General features: G+C 42.1%; 1 protein-coding gene across 4 annotated transcripts; it reads right to left on the reverse strand.

The window, feature by feature from the left end:
• Nucleotides 1-224: 224 nt before the first annotated feature.
• On the reverse strand, nucleotides 225-17,434 carry LOC106560940 (DET1 homolog). Of its 4 annotated transcripts, XM_045688138.1 has the most exons (8): nucleotides 17,169-17,434; nucleotides 16,622-16,685; nucleotides 14,543-14,619; nucleotides 13,089-13,879; nucleotides 12,601-12,954; nucleotides 2,178-2,368; nucleotides 1,766-1,957; nucleotides 225-785 (listed from the first exon to the last, which is right to left on the reverse strand). In XM_045688138.1, exons 4-8 carry the CDS (start codon nucleotides 13,815-13,817, stop codon nucleotides 596-598), a joined length of 1,656 nt encoding a protein of 551 aa, XP_045544094.1. In that variant the 5' UTR covers nucleotides 13,818-13,879; nucleotides 14,543-14,619; nucleotides 16,622-16,685; nucleotides 17,169-17,434; the 3' UTR covers nucleotides 225-595. The 4 variants fall into 4 exon arrangements, with proteins under 4 accessions (XP_045544094.1, XP_013979887.2, XP_013979888.2 ...); XM_014124412.2 differs by lacking the exon at nucleotides 14,543-14,619; XM_014124413.2 differs by lacking the exons at nucleotides 14,543-14,619; nucleotides 16,622-16,685 and having other exon boundaries at nucleotides 17,169-17,430.
• Nucleotides 17,435-17,655: the final 221 nt, after the last annotated feature.

The raw sequence follows: 17,655 nt of genomic DNA on the forward strand, positions 1-17,655 counted from the left end.
TCGTCACCACCCACCAGAACGACGCACAACTCAGGGAGTCCAACCAATATAAAGACTGCCAATGTTGTGTCCCAAAGCTAACTTGAAACAGGCGTATATTTTTGTACGTGCGCAATCTTTTCAGAAATGCCGCACGCAGATATTTAGTGTTGAACGGTTATATAAATGAGGCCACTGAGCTACAAGGGGGCAATCAGGCTAATAACTAGGTCCACTCCGCAAAGCATATTATGAAAAATAGCTTTTACTGTAGCAAAATATTCATAATAACCTTAAAGAATCACAATCAATGATTAAATCACTTATTGAAATAAAATACAAATAAAACACAAAACAAAAATACATGTGTAAGAATAAAATTTGACCAAAAACAAAGGTATGTGGTGATAGGGAAAAACAGATTTTGAGAGCAAGCCAAAACATATTTGGTCTTGTAAGGAATCCACGCCCCCATCCCAAGCTCCCCATTTCAACGTCAACTGGATCCTCCCACAGTCCAGTCTTATTTTGTTCCTCACACTAGGGGGAGAGGAAAAGGCAGAATGGCCGCTGTTTGCTCTACACAGTTCTCCAGGTCTAGTCCACTGCTTTCCTCTCATACACAGACGTGCCGCATGTGGAAATTCACCACATACTCAGCGTTGGTCCTCTGTACTGAGATGGCGAATGGCTCAAAGGGGTGGAATGTGAATGCCACCAGCCGCCGGACAGCATGGTTAATGGGCCGGCCCAGCAGGCCTGCCTGGATCTTGAACTTCAGCAATCCAGAATCCCGAGCATAAAATCTACAGTTAATAAGAAAAACACAGTCTAAGCTTTTTCAAATGCAAGTTTAAAGGGATACAATGAGATTTCTATACTTACCCGGTCAGATGAAATCGTGGAAACCATTTTTATGTCTCTGCGTGCAGTCTAAATTAAGTTAGAGATAGTCTTGCGAGCCAATGCTAACTAGCATTAGCGCAATGACTGGAAGCCATGCTAGATTATGCATTGGAGAATCCCAAAAATGCAGTCAACACAGTAGATTGTTTTTTTTTCCTGTAACAAGCAAGATATCTTAGTTCTTAGATATTTTCATATTTTTGCATATGCTAGTGTACCTTTAAACTTCAAGTCATTGCGCTAATGCTAGTTAGCATTGGCTTGCGAAACTACCCAACTTTCTTCATACTGCACGCAGAGATAATAAGGGTGTCCACGAGTTATTCTAACTCTGTATAAGTAGAAGGGTTTAATTGCCAGAATCTCGCAGTATCTAAAAAAGGTTTGTATCTAGGAACACACAGGTATACCAAAAGTTGTCATATAATGTATTAGTTATTGTAGTTTCCATTTCCAAACAAATGTAATACTTCCAATAACAAGAGAGCTTACCATTACCATAAAACTTCCATTAAACACAGTATCCAACAAGTGCCGGCCTCTTATAATGTCTGGGTATCGTTTCACATTTTAGCTAATAATAATAATGAATGCTCGTCTTTAATAAACGGCTGGTCAAAAAAGTGGAATTATGCATTCACTCATTTTGCCAGTCTGCTCCGGTGGAATCAAAGAGAATTTCTATCTCGCCCTGAATGATTGATGTCTCCAACAGACACCAAGGCAGCTCAGCGGTTCAAGCAAATAAACACCTGTTCTATTAATTGACGGTTTTAGGGTAGAAATTGATTAAATGTAATATTTACCAGGGCACAACACACAAATGTTTATTTGACAGAAAAACACATTTTAGAAATCAGCATTATCTTGCCAATGTTACCGGATGGGGTGGTCTCCACATGTTTTGGGCCGCTCCATCACAGATACCCACTTGTCGTCGTAGCTGAAGAGGGAAAGATCCAGGTAGGGGCTGCTGCTGTAGGACTGAGCACTAATTGGCAGCTGTCCCAGCAGCCTCCTCACCGCCTCAGTGTGACCGCCGTACTTTGCATTAACTATGGTGTCTTTGAACCTGACCACGAGGGATAAACAGTAGGAATTCACATTGTCAATGGAACAAAAAAAGGTGTAATTTCAGAGTCACTTAGCAGAATTTTTTTAAGGAATACTCTGTTTTTAGATGCTAATTTCTCTAAATCAGTTCAATTTACTAGCCTTTGGATTGTGCCACACAGTATGGAGTTATTTTCATGTTATCCCTGTGGTAAGCCTCCCTCCCCGACCAACAATACCTTCTCTGAACCTGCCGTGCAAAGTTGTTGCTGGAGGCTGAGCAGGGGAACTGAACAGCTTCGCTGTGGAGCGAAGCGTTACGAAACAGGTCACAGAAGTCCTCAAACAGCGCCAGAAGTTTGTCAGAAGTGTTCTCAAAGACTGCCAACACCTCTGTCGACACCATGTTGTACACCACAAAGAATGAGGGCTGAGAGAAGAGCAGACAGATATGAAGTTAGGAATTAAAAGGATATGCACTTTCACATTAGCAAGAAATCATATTTGAAATATAGCTGCACTCGGAGACAGAATCAATATTTCAAATCAGAATACGTTTTCTACACAATAGAGACTGAGCATGAGCCCCGACCTACAGTATAGGAGGAAGGTGGAATCCTATTAACCCGGCTCAGATGCTCGTCGTATGTGGCAGGGCTTGCAGATGGCGGATTACAAAAGGGAAACCCAGCCATGAGTTGCCCAGCGATGCAGAACTCCCAAACGAGCCAAATGCCTTTTATGCTCGCTTCGAGGAATATAACATTGCCTTGCGTGCAAGCCCAAGTTTGTCCGGATAACTATGTCAACCAGCTCTCCATGGCAAATGTGAGCAAAACGCTTAAACAGATTAACGGAATACCAGGGTGCGTTCTCCAAGCATGCGCAGACCAGCCAGCAAGTGTCTTCAGAGACATTTTCAATCTCTCCTTGTCCCAGTCTGCAATTCCAACATGTTTCAAACTGACCACCATTGTCCCAGTTCCCCAAGTACTCCAAGTTAACCTTCCTAAATGACCATCGCCCTGTAGTACTCACATCTGTGATTATGAATTGCTTTGAAAAGCTGGTCATGACACACATCAACACCATCATCCCATACACCCTAGAACCACTCCAATTTGCATACCGCAAACTGCCCCTCTCCCACCTGGACAAGAGGGGAAATAACTATGTGAGAATGCTGTTCATAGACTACAGCTCAGCGTTCAACACCATAGTCCCATCCAAGCTCTGGGACTGAACCACTCCCTCTGCAACTGGATCCTGGGACCTTATTAATCAATAAGACTTCACGACTGGACAGGGGTGCAGCTGTGGGTGGCATAGGCCAACCCACTTGGGAGCAGCCAATCAGAATTAGTTTTTCCCCACAAAAGGGCTTTATTACAAACAGAAATACTCCTCAGTCTCATCAGCTGTCAGGGTGGCTGGTCTCAGATGATCCCGCAGGTGAAGAAGACGGATGTGGGGGTCCTGGGCTGACGTGGTTATACGTCGTCTGCGGTTGTGAGGCCGGTTGGACGTACTCACAAATTCTCTAAAACGACGTTGGAGGTGGCTTATGGTAGAGAAATGAACATTCAATTCTCTGCCAAAGGCTCTGGTGGACATTCCTGCAGTCAGCATGCCAATTGCACGCTCCTTCAAAACTTGAGACATCTGTGGCATTGTGTTGTGTAACAAAACTGCACATTTTAAAGTGGCCTTTTATTGTCCCCAGCACAAGGTGCACCTGTGTAATGATCATGCTGTTTAATCAGCTTCTTGTTATGCCACACCTGTCAGGTGGATGGATTATCTTGGCAAAGGAGAAATGCTCACTAACAGAGTTGTAAACAAACACATTTGAGAGAAATAAGCTTTTTGCGCGTATGAAACATTTCTGGGATCTTTTATTTCAGCTCATGCAACACTTTACATGTTGCCTTTAGATTTTTGTTCAGTGTATATATGGTCAAAATCATCCCTTTAACCCGTACCATTAAATACAGACTGAAATAGAGGTGCTAGTGTCAGAGATTGAGTACAACCAAAAGGTTTTATTTGGCTAGCTCAGTTGTGGCTTGCTCAGTAATTATTTTTTTTAAATAGCTACAAAGAGGACCGTTAGGATAATTCAAGTTGCTTTATCAATGGCAAAAATACTTAAAATGAGTAGACAACACTCAATAAGCCATTCATCCTCAACAGCTCTGTCCTTTATGCGTAGGCCCATAGTCCAAAATTGCTATTCTGCAGAATGAACGAGTCATGCGTTCCACCTGGTCACCAGTGGTGGGAAAAGTACCCAATTGTCATACTTGAGTAAAAGTAAAGATACCTTAATAGATAATTACTCAAGTAAAAGTGAGTCACCCAGTAAAATACTACTTGAGCAAAAGCCTAAAAGTATTTGGTTTTAAATATACTTATACATATCAAAACTAAATGTAATTGCTCAAATATACTTAAGCATCAAACATAAAAGTATAAATAATTTCAAATTCCTTATATTAAGCTAACCAGACAGCACCAAAACTTTAAAGTAGTACTTTAAAGTATTTTTACTTAAGTACTTTACACCACTGCTTGCCACCACATTCAGCAGCTTATTTTGTGCATCACAAAACTTGCACATAAAGAGTGGAAGCCTTGTTTAGGGATGGTGATTTTATGGCGATGTGGTGGGTGCCGTCTATTGCGCTGTTCGTATTTGGGAATCCATTGATAAAACATGGCAAAGAAACCCCTCGACTTCAACCTGTTGTGCGATGGTGTATGGAAATTGTATACATTACAGTTTGTTTTGCTGATGATGGCAACCAAAACATTGAGGGCTGTGAGATGCCGATCAGCAAGCTCCTGCTGAAAAGTGCCTGTTGCCAAAAACCCAAGGGTTGATAGCACTTGGATATGGACCGGAATGGCATGAGTTTGTCTTTTTTAAAGTACACTATATATACAAAAGTATGTGGACACCCCTTCAAATTAGTGGATTCAGCTATTTCAGCCACACCCATTGCTGACAGGTGTATAAAATAAAGCACACTGCCAAACAATCTCCATAGACAACATTGGCAGTACAATGGCCTTACTGAAGAGCTCAGTGACTTTCAATGTGGCACTCTCATAGGATGCCACCTTTCCAACAAGTCAGTTCGTCACATTGCTGCCCTGCTAGAGCTGCCCCGGTCAACTGTAAGTGCTGTTATTGGGGAAGACCCTTTCCTGTTTCAGCATGACAATGCCCCTGTGCACAAAGCAAGGTCCATACAGAAATGGTTTGTCAAGATCGGTGTGGAAGAACTTGACTGGCCTGCACGGAGCCCTGACCTCAACCCCAAAGAACACATTTAGGATGAATTGGAACTGACTTCACTAATGCTCTTGTGGCTGAATGGAAGCAAATCCCTGCAGCAATGTTCCAACATCTAGTGGAAAGCCTTCGCAGAAGAATGGAGGCTGTTATAGCAGCAAAGGGGGGACCAACTCCATATTAATATCCATGATTTTGGACTGAAATGTTTGACAAGCAGGTGTCCACATACACTACATAACCAAAAATGTGTTTTAAATTCTTGCAAAAATCCTATAAGATTGGATCATCAGATATAATTTCCCAAAACCAATCTGTACTTTCTGCAGAAAAACCACCACCAGTCTTTAAAAAAAAACACTTTGAAATGCAGCAAATACCAAATCTTCCAACAGAGCAAGATCAGCCATTTCTCATTTCGATTTCCCATTATCTCAGTATTTTATAGTATATCAACAATGGTTTCACTTTCACACATAGTCCTACAGTACCTCTAATTTAACAAATGACCTAAACTTTATATGGATTATCCTAACAAATGCACTGATATGGTCAAATTGGCATGTCAAGATATGTTGCATGAATTCATAATGGGAATACAATGAAATTGGAAAATTATTTAATGATTACTCACAATTTCACACATTTTCCCCACTCTACGCTTGACAAGCAGTTCCTTTTCCACCACTTGGCACTGTGCGTGCGCATGGTCAAGGCTGTGCGTAAATTTACACACACTCAAGCCAACGTTCATATTGATAAATCTCACACTTTGCATGGAAATTATCCCACAAATGGTTTACGCACAGATTTGTGCCTACCCATGATTGATAAATGAGGCTCCCTGGATTTCCCGACGGGGCGGCACCAGGTGGTGAGGGTAGGCAAACAACACCTCCGCCACTCTGACCCTCAACACGGGGGCCCCCTCAGGGGTGTGTGCTTAGTAATCAAGTTTGCTGAAGACACGACTGTGGTTGGACTGATCACCGACAGCGAGGAGTTAGCCTACAAGGAGGTCAGAAACTTAACCGTTTGATGCCAGGAAAACAACCTCTCCCTAAACGTGAGTAAGACCAAGGAGCTGATCGTGAACTATAGGAGAAAGAGGGGAGAGTACGCCCACATCGACGGGGCTGTTGTGGACTGTGTAGAGTGTCAAGCAATGCTCCCCGAGCGCAAACTTGAGTGTTTTGAAGATTCACGTTTACTGTGAACACAGGCTGTACCCGCTTTAAGTTACAGTTTTATAAGTGGCCAAGTAGGCTACTGTGGCAATTTGATCATCATGTAGGCCTACCATAGTGGCCTACCATCAAAAACAATGGAGAAAATGCATCCCATTGAGTAGGACTACATTCCATGAGACTTGTGAAAAAACATGCAGGGCTTGACATTAACCTGCTTATCCACTTATCCTTTAAACAAGGAGGTGACTGAACATGTTGTTTGATGCAAGAAACCACTTTACAAAATAAAATGTATTATTAATCCCATACCATTATTACATAGAATCAGACAAATTATGCTATTATGCCCTCTGCCTATTGGCTACGTAGTTTATTCAAGCCTGTCTCAAAATACAACACTGCCCCTTTAACACATAAAAAAGTTATTTACCTGACTCACTTTCAAAGACGTCTAGAAATGTACACACATTTCGTGCTCTTGTAGGAAGCAATCACTCTCCTATTGCTGACAACAAATGATCTATAACTGGGCTAATAACTCACTAACTAGCAAAGAATATGAACAAAATGTGCACACGTGGCTACATGCAGCTGTCGCTTTGATCTCAACACAAGCACATCTACTCACGACCACAGCTGTAAAGACAGTCCAGGTCAAAGTAAATGGCACAGATCCATATATGGCAATGGTCTATTTGCATATAGGCCTACTGCAGCTCTGATTGGTTATGCCGCACTGGTCTATGTACAGTACGGGCTGAGTAGTGTGTGTCAATGCAATAGAATCCTACTCCGACGTGTTCTGCCTACAACATCTCTTGCATAGTTTGTTTTGTTTCAGTATGTTGCATTGAAAGTGGCTAATATTGCATTGATTCGATCACAATTGCCACAGTAAAGGGAAACACTGACACGGTTAACAGGGAAAACTCTAGAAAATTGAGTGAAGTTCACTCTCGTTCTTCTCTCCATGGGCTGATACAGTATTTCTGTTGCTCGGCAATTCCAGGGGAGCTGTGCGCCCGCCCGTAGTTTAGAGGGAACATTAGCGTCAAGTTCCTTGGCGTCCACATCACTAAGGACTTAACATGGTCCACACCAGTGGAGGCTCCTCAGAGGAGGAAGGGGACCATACTCCTCAGTGAATTTCATAAAAATAAATATGGTAAAACATTGAAGTGATCCTTTTCAGATAAAACTATACTAAATATATTCACATCACTAAATAATTGATTATTTTGTAATGAAGGTCTACAGTAGCCTCAACAGCAGTAGGGTAGCACCAAGGTGTAGCCGGAGGACAGCTGGCTTCCGTCCTCCTCTTGGTACATTTACATCAATACAAAACCTAGGAGGCTCTTGGTTCTCAGCCCCATCCACAGACTTACACAGTAATTATGACAACTTCCGAAGGACGTCCTCCAACCTATCAGAGCTCTTGCAGCATGAACTGACATGTTGTCCACCCAATCAAAGGATCAGAGAATGAATCTAGTACTGAAAGCATAAGCTACAGCTAGCTAGCACTGCAGTGCAGTGCATAAAATGTGGTGAGTAGTTGACTCAGAGAAAGAAAATAGTTGAACAGTTTTCAACAAATTAATTTCTTCAAAAATGAAGGAGAAGCAAGAGAAAGTGTAATTTTTTTCAGTTTCACTTACTTAGCTAGCAAATGCAGCTGGCTAGTTACTCAAACACCCGGCTCAAACAGAGGGATGCTATGATAGCTAGCTGGCTATGACTATCCAACACAACACTCTTCCAAGTCAAGGTAAGCTTTTGGTTTTATTAATGTATTGCCAGTGAGGCCCGCCGGTCTAACTGCTTACTGACTATACACTGTAACATTACAGTATGATTGTAGCGGGTTTACTAACGCTTTAGTTCTATTAGCTATGTTGACTATGACGTTACTTTAGCTAATATGGTGACAATGAGGTAGGCTGTGTGTAGCGGTTATGACATGATTAAGCTTGGAAAGGTTTTTTCGCCTGGTCACATACAGCTGATGCGTTTTCCATTGGAGTCCACAAAAGAAGGGAAAAGGTGAGAGGAGGAGAGTGCATAGAGGCTAGAATGAATACAATGTGGCTGTTATGAAAATTAACTCTGTTACTGCGTGATCAGAGGTGTATTCAATCCACCGATTCTGTTGAAAAACGTTTCTTAACCACGCATCACACAAAACAGGGATAAAAATACCTGAATTTGTCCAATAGAAACTCTTGGACTAATGACTACACCCTAGATAAGCTAGATGTAGGCAAGAGAGTGTTATGCGGTATTGAATTTGTCACTGTCCATGTGTCTCTGTCTGTCATCTAAAAAATGTATCTCGACCTGTGTTCACCTACGTTGTAAACTTTCTTTCATAGGCTAGGTTGTAGTAACCTCATGACGGGCATAGAGAAAATTTGAGTATCATGTAGTAGTCTAAACCTATCAATGTTACATTGAGCTGGGTGAATGGAATATGAATGACAGTCATCCAACATGCTGTAATAGAAATAATCATGGAAAAAAATGTTTGTCCTCCCTCATAAACGGCACTGACTGACACGGGTCCACACACACCCACATAGTCGTGAAGAGGGCACAGCAGCACCTCTACCCCCTAAGGAGGCTGAAAAGATTTGTCATGGGCCCTTGGATCCTCAAAAAGTTCTACAACTGCACCATTGACAGCATCTTGACTGGTTGCATCACCGCTTGGCATGGCAAATGCACCACCCTTAACTTCAAAGCGCTACAGAGGGTGGTTCGGACATCTCAGTACATCACTGGGGCCAAGCTCCCCTGCCATGCAGACCCTCTATATCAGGCAGTGTAAGGCCCGAAAAATTGACAAAGACTTCAGCCAACTAAGCCATACGTCCGGCAAATGGTACCGGAGCACCGGATCTCAGACCAACAGGTTCCGAGACAGCTTCTACCCCAAAACATATGACTGCTAAATAGCCAGGTGGCTAAATAATCAATTAATGGTACCTGAACTATCTGCACTGACTATCTTGCACTGACCCTACGCACACTCACTAGACTATATATACACACAGTCACTAGACTATATATACACTATATACTAGAGGTGGACCGATTATGATTTTTCAATGCCGATACCGATACTGATTATTGGAGGACCAAAAAAAATCCGATACCGATTAATCGGCAGATTTTTTTATTTGTAATAATGACAATTACAACAATACTGAATGAACACTTATTTTAACTTAATATACATCAATAAAATCTATTTAGCCTCAAATAAATAATGAAACATGTTCAATTTGGTTTAAATAATGCAAAAACAAAGTGTTGGAGAAGAAAGTAAAAGTGCAATATGTGCCATGTAAAAAAGCTAACGTTTAAGTTCCTTGCTCAGAACATGAGAACATATGAAAGCTGTTGTTCCTTTTAACATGAGTCTTCAATATTCCCAGGTAAGAAGTTTTAGGTTGTAGTTATTATAGGAATTAAAGGACTATTTCTCTCTATACGATTTGTATTTCATATACCTTTGACTATTGGATGTTCTTATAGGCACTTTAGTATTGCCAGTGTAACAGTATAGCTTTCGTCCCTCTCCTCGCTCCTACCTGGGCTCGAACCAGGAACACATAGACAACAGCCACCCTAGAAGCAGCGTTACCCATGTAGAGCAAGGGGAAACAACTACTCCAAGTCTCAGAGCGAGTGACGTTTGAAACGCTATTAGCGCGCACCCGGCTAACTAGCTAGCCATTTTACATCGGTTACACCAGCCTAATCTTGGGAGTTGACAGGCTTGAAGTCAAACAGCGCAATGCATTGCGAAGGGCTGCTGGCAAACGCACAAAAGTGCTGTTTGAATGAACGCTTACGAGCCTGCTGCTGCCTACCTTCGCTCAGTCAGACTGCTCTATCAAATCATAGACTTAATTATAACATAATAACACACAGAAATACGAGCCTTTGGTCATTAATATGGTCGAATCCGGAAACTATCATTTTGAAAACGAAACATTTATTATTTCAGTGAAATACGGAACCCTTCCATATTTTATCTAATGGGTGGCATCCCTAAGTCTAAATATTCCTGTTACATTGCACAACCTTCAATGTTATGTCATAATTATGTACAATTCTGGCAAATTAATTACCGCCTTTGTTAGGAATACATTTACATTTAAGTCATTTAGCAGACGCTCTTATCCAGAGCGACTTACAAATTGGAATAAATGGACTTCACAGTTCGCAATGAGCCAGGCGGCCCAAACTGCTGTATATACCCTGACTGCTTGCACGGAACACAAGAGAAGTGACACAACTCCCCTAGTTATAAGAAATTCATGTTAGCAGGCAATATTAACTAAATATGCAGGTTTAAAAATATATACTTGTGTATTGATTTTAAAGAAAGGCATTGATGTTTATGGTTAGGTACATTGGTGCAACGACAGTGCTTTTTTCGCAAATGCGCTTGTTAAATCAACACCCGTTTGGCAAAGTAGGCTATGATTCAATGATAAATTAACAGGCACCGCATTGATTATATGCAACGCAGGACACGTTAGATAAACTAGTAATATCATCAACCATGTGTAGTTAACTAGTGATTATGTTAAGATTGATAAGTTTTTATAAGATAAGTTTAATGCTAGCTAGCAACTTACCTTGGCTTCTTGCTGCCCTGCGTAACAGGTAGTCAGCCTGCCATGCAGGCTCCTCGTGGAGTGCAATGTAAGGCAGGTGGTTAGAGTGTTGGACTAGTAACCGGAAGGTTGCAAAAACGAATCCCCGAATCCCCCCTGAACAAGACAGTTAACCCCCGTTCCTAGGCCGTCATTGAAAATAAGAATGTGTTCTTAATCTGACTTGCCTAGTTAAATAAAGGTGTAAAAAAAATATATATATATATATATATATATATATATATATTAAAAATCGGCAAATTGGTGGCCAAAAATACCGATTGTTATGAAAACCTGAAATCGGCCCTAATTAAATCGGCCATTCTGATTAATCGGTCGACCTCTACTATATACACACTCACTAGACTATATATACACACTATATACACACTCACTAGAATATATATACACACACACTCACTAGACTATATATACACACACACCATGAACACACTCACTAGACTATATATACACACACACTATGAACACACTCACACACTACATTGACATAACACAAACGCATACCGACAACACACACATTACACACTTTTACACTCATAATTTGCTGTTGCTCTGCTGTTCTTTATTTAACTCTCATCTATCCTGATGCCTAGTCACTTTACCCTGCCTTCATGTACATATCTACCTCAAATACCTTATTATTATCTATCCTGATGCCTAGTCACTTTACCCTGCCTTCATGTACATATCTACCTCAAATAGCTTATTATTATCTATCCTGATGCCTAGTCACTTTACCCTGCTTTCATGTACATATCTACCTCAAATACCTTGTACCTCTGCTTATTAATATGGTACTGGTACTTCCTGTACATAGCTCCATTCTTGTGTTTTTATTTTACGCTTCTTGTGTTCGTTTTTTCCCCCTCTGAATCGTTGGGAAGGACTCGTAAGCAAGCCTTTCACAGTAAAGTCTACACCAGTTGTATTCGGCATGTGACAAATAACATTTGATTTGGTTACTATTCCACAGTCCCCTTATGTAGGATATAGAAGAACTAATTCAATCAATCGCAGACAGTGGATTTCCAGATAGTGCTTTACACAGTTTCCTCTACCATTATACAGGTGGGACAGGCCCCCCTGCCTAGCTCTGTTATCCACTGCCTAGCTCTGTTATCCCCTGCCTAGCTCTGTTATCCCCTGCCTAGCTCTGTTATCCCCTGCCTAGCTCTGTTATCCCCTGCCTAGCTCTGTTATCCACTGCCTAGCTCTGTTATCCACTGCCTAGCTCTGTTATCCCCTGCCTAGCTCTGTTATCCCCTGCCTAGCTCTGCTCTGTTATCCACTGCCTAGCTCTGTTATCCCCTGCCTAGCTCTGTTATCCCCTGCCTAGCTCTCTTATCCCCTGCCTAGCTCTCTTATCCCCTGCCTAGCTCTGTTATCCCCTGCCTAGCTCTGTTATCCCCTGCCTAGCTCTGTTATCCACTGCCAAAAATAATTTGGTTGCAAATTACCACTAGAGATCCTTAATTAAGTGTACCTGGGAGGGGTCAGTGACTCGCAGGGTGACCACATCCTCGCTGGTGTATTTAATGAAGAGGTGGTGCTCATCCAGCAGCTGCATCTTCCACATCCTCAGCTGTCTCAGCTGGTCAAAGAACTGGAAGAAGCGTCGCTTGGCGGTGGCGCTGCCGTCCTTCTCAGCCCGTCTCCACAGGTAGACCAGTAGTCTGTGCTTCAGGGAGTTGATGGTCTTCTCCTTGTAGAGGCGGGAGAAGCCTGGCTGGCCCTCGGCCCGGGCCTCAGTGTACACCAAAGACAGAGTCAGGAGGTCGTCCTCGTAGCAGAACCGACCGATGGTCCGCACGTCCAGAAACAACCCCTCTGATGTCACCTACAGGATGACATTAGAACTATAAAAACATTCATTTAATTTCATAAAAACATTCAATCAAGATGGTTTAATGTTATAATCTCACTACCAGGTAAGCATAGGGTACAGAAGATGAGGCAGGCTGAAATATACACCTGAAAGACATGGATTGTCTGCTGCTGAACAGAAAGAACAGCCAGTATGTTACGGTAGAGGTAGAGTCCCTGGTTGTGCGAGAGGATGATCTTGTCACACTTGAAGGACCTGGTGTCACAAAGCCGGCCAGTGTGCAGGTCAATGACGTGCAGTGAGTAGTCCTCCAGAGGAGAGCGAGGGTTGGGAGTCACAGACTCGTTGTTGCGGTACACCTCAAAGAAGTGTGGAGAGGGCTCCTCGGGCACGTAGACCGCTGAGCCCACGATCACATAGCGACAGTCATCAGTGAACAGGCTGCACTCTCGGTTCAGGTGCTCTCCATTGGAAGCCACGTTAGTGACGTGCAGGAGGGAAAAGAAGCGCTCAAAGAGGCGGCCGCAGATGTTGAGGGAGCGCTGGTCATTGCCGTTGGCCAGGGTCTCCCCATCCTGCCCCAGCAGCAGATCCTCCGCTGCATGGCAGCCCTGGTACTCATAGATCTCCAGGGAGGTCTGGTCAGAGGAGAAGGCTATGAAGCAGCGTCCATCTGGGGAGAACTTGCGTAGGAAGCAAGGAGGCTTCTCTACATTTACCACAGTGAAGTTTGGGAAAAGGTTCTGGTGGAAGCAGCGCCCGCGGTACCAGTGGGCTGCAGCCCGGCCAGAGAAGATCCGCCGCCGCTCCAGTCGATGGACCACATTCTGGTTCTGGATGCGCCTGGGTTTCAGAGTCGGGGAATCATCTTCCATTGTTTGATTGTTGCCAACTCCCACCAACTGGTAGCTACATCACAAATCTCTCTGTATGGCAACTAGTTAAAGAGGTAATACAAAACAATTAAATCAATACACAATTAATTTGAAAGTGCAACAGCTTATCAGCATTGTAATATCACACAGGTAATTTCTAACTCAAATTAGTTACATCAGGGGTGTATTCACTAGGATCCAATTGGAACCATCGGAAGCAAACAGAAACAAAGGAAAACGAAAAATGGAGGAACCTATCTGTCCAATAGAATAGGTTTCCATTGCAAATCATCTTGTTTTGGTGCAAAATGTTTTGCAATAGTGTCCGACTAATGAATACACCTAATGAATACTAATGGGCTGCCCTTAGTTCGATTTAACGCTACGCTTCGTGACAGTTTGTAGTACTGAATGACACATTTCCCCCAAACGGTGTGCACCGTTTTTCAACAGCCTTTGAAATACATTTGCTCCCATTTGGTGGGTGTGGCAAGGTGTGGTCATTTGAAATTGCTAAACTCCTGGTCATTCTGTATAGTACTGTTTGTTTAATTAAACTTTGAAAACCTTTCTGTCGTACTGAACGCACCCCAGGTGTAATGTTGTTCACTAGCTGCAGATTGTATGCCTGATAATGTGATATAACCAAAGATTTGTGAGGTCCATTATTGGCTGTTACAGGAAAGCCCCATACAAACCACCTCCATAGATTTTTTTTAACTAACCTGTTCTTGGCGATACTTCATTCTCGATTCGTTGAAAAAAGTATCTTAGAAATGTCAGTTTCCAATTGCAGGTGGTTCTACAAAACCAACAGAAAATTCAGAAAGATATTAAATCCATGTTTTTTATTGTGTGAGATATGTCTCTGGTATGTGAGTAGATATTTGTTTTGGTTGCATTGTGACGCGCAGTCATTTACTTCAACACATGACTGTGACGCATAGAAACGACTACACCCTAGTTCCTGCAAAGATGCTGGGAAATGCTAGATGTGCAGCAGCTAAGATGGTGAGGAACCTCCTTGCACGGTACAAAACATGGATTTAATATCTTTGAGTTATCGCTGTTTTTTTTTTTTTAAAGCTATAGCGGCCGTTTATAATAATAATTTGGTGGGTGTTTATATTTATCCAACTACAAATGTACAAGTGTGTATTATACACGTGTGAATTGGAAATGTGTTTTTGCATACCCCAACTCTCCTTGAGACACCCTTGGAGTGGGGTCACAGCCAGGGTCTGCCATTATCAATGGCGACTTTGGAGAAATTAGGGTTTAGGGCCTTGCTCAAGGACACATCGACAAATGTATCACATTGTCAGTGAGGAGATTCGAACTAGGAACCTTTCGGTTACTGGCCCAACGTTCTAACGCGCTAGGCTACCTGCCACCCAGTAATGGTCACCAAATATATTTGGTTATTTCACATTATCTAGCATACAATCTGTAGCTAGTCATTCACTAGCCCATTCATAGACACTAACTATACTAAACAAAATTATAAATGCAACATGTAAAGTGTTGGTCCCATGTTTCATGAGCTGGAATAAAAGATCCCAGAAATGTTCCATACGCACAAAAGCTTATTTCTCTCAAATGTTGTGCCCAAATTTGTTTAGTGTTAGTGAGCATTTCTGCTTTGCCAAGATAATCCATCCACCTGACAGGTGTGGCATATCAAGAAGCTGATTAAACGGCATGATCATTACACAGGTGCACCTTGTACTGGGGACAATAAAATGCCACTCTAAAATGTGCAGTTTTGTCACACAACACAATGCCTCAGGTTTTGAGGGAGTGTGCAAATTGCATGCTGACTGCATGAATGTCCACCAGAGCAGTTGCCAGAGAATTAAATGTTCATTTCTCTACCATAAGCCACCCCCGACATCTTTTTAGAGTATTTGTCAGTACCTCCTACTGGACTAAAAACCACAGACCACATGTAACCATGACTTCCACATCCGGCTTCTTTACCTGCGGGATCGTCTGATACCAGACAGCTGATGAAACTGAGGAGTATTTCTGTCTGTAATAAAGTCATTTTGTGGCCAGGCTCCAATGTGGGTGGGCCTATGTCCTCCCAGGCCCACCCACTGGGGAGCCAGGTCATGTTAAATCCAGAGATTAGGGCCTAATTTATTTAAATTGACTGATTTTCTCATTAACTGTAAATCAGTAAAATCTTGAAATGTTTGCATTTATATTTTGGTTCAGAGAGTTAGCGCCTATTGATGAAGGCATATATCTTCTTCCTGGCGGACTTTTGCTTGCGCTAAATGTTAACACGCATTGCTTGCGGTACGGTTTTGGAAACATAAGGAACGTATCTATCATATTAACGATAAATAATTTTCAAAAAACAAAAAGGTTAAATTACTACAAACCTTTACTAAAGGCTTTATAGGGTTAGTGTTCCCACCCTGCCATATCTCCATGTTACGGCGTTTGTTTACGGAAGACTGCCGGAAGAGAGGTAACCACCTGTGCTAATTAGCTATCTACAGTGCTATATTGGCACACTCCACTTATCAAGACCTTTGTCAAATAAGGCGCGTCGACGCCTGATTTTATAGTAAGCCTTGAGGTAGTACCATCCAGCACGTGTATGCTGCGTACAAAACAACTGAGAATTCGGAAAAATACGAGGTCAAAATCATGAAGTCAGTGATCTTCAGGTTGGAAAGTCGAGTTGGATGACAGTTCAAAACGATTTTCCCAGTCGGAGTTCGTTGTTTCCCGAGTTCCCAGTTGTGTTGAACGCGTCAGTAGAAGGTGTGTATTTCATGCTGAACCCCTACCTTGAGATGACGTAGGCACCTTTTCGTGACCCTACATCACGATTTCAATGGTAGAGTTGAACCGCTAGGGGTAAAAAGAGCTAGATTTACTCCTAAAATACCAAAATATATAACTTTTCCAAAACGAACTGTCAAAATAATAACCAGAATTAACGTGTTTCACTATAACTAGACCTAAAACATCTCGTGTTCGATTAAAAACGTTTTGAAATGCATAGTTACACATATAATGAATAGAACGGACGAATCATTTATTTGAATGTGTAAACCCGTTCAATTCATTATATTTCTATGCATTTAATCGTACCCGTTAGGCGAAATCGAGATAGATACAGTAACTTTTTTCAACTGGGCACGTTTCTCCTTACAGTAACGTTACATACAAACTACCGTTAACTAAACAGTCTAAACTAGCTCGCTTGTGTTCCATATTTTATGCCACGGCACAAGCTTCCCGAATCGCAAGCTAAACATTCATTCATTTGGAGCAAGTCATAGGCCGTTACAGAGCCAGCAGAATTCATTATCTAACAATAACGTTACTCACCTGTTGCTTGCTGTGAATTTGTCAAGCCAGTAACATTATGCTATCTAGCTACAAAAACGATCAGATTATCAAATGCGGGAATAACGTTTGTTAGTTACAGTCTTGGGGCAGGCAATAAAATGCGATTATGTGGCAAGCTTGGAACATTTGTTCTGAACATGAATCATGTTTCATGTTAGCATTAGATAGATAGCTAGATAACAAGCTAAGAGAGAGCCAAGGGCAGCAAGAGATGTATCCTCTACAGTGGAACTGTTCCTCAATCCTCACAGCGCCACGGCAAACTCAGGTTGAAAATAGTATCGCATCACGTAGACGCCACACTTGACCAAAGGGGAGACTAAGGAAACTGACCTGCACAACGACTAATCAAAATCCAAAACGTACTTTAACCCTAACCTTAACCAAACCCTTAACCCTGACCCTAACCTAATTTTTACCAATTCTGAAATTAAATATTGGTTTGCAGGTCAGGAGTGTCTGTATT

This window comes from Salmo salar, chromosome ssa10, assembly GCF_905237065.1.
Source record: "Salmo salar chromosome ssa10, Ssal_v3.1, whole genome shotgun sequence".
Taxonomy (NCBI): domain Eukaryota; kingdom Metazoa; phylum Chordata; class Actinopteri; order Salmoniformes; family Salmonidae; genus Salmo; species Salmo salar.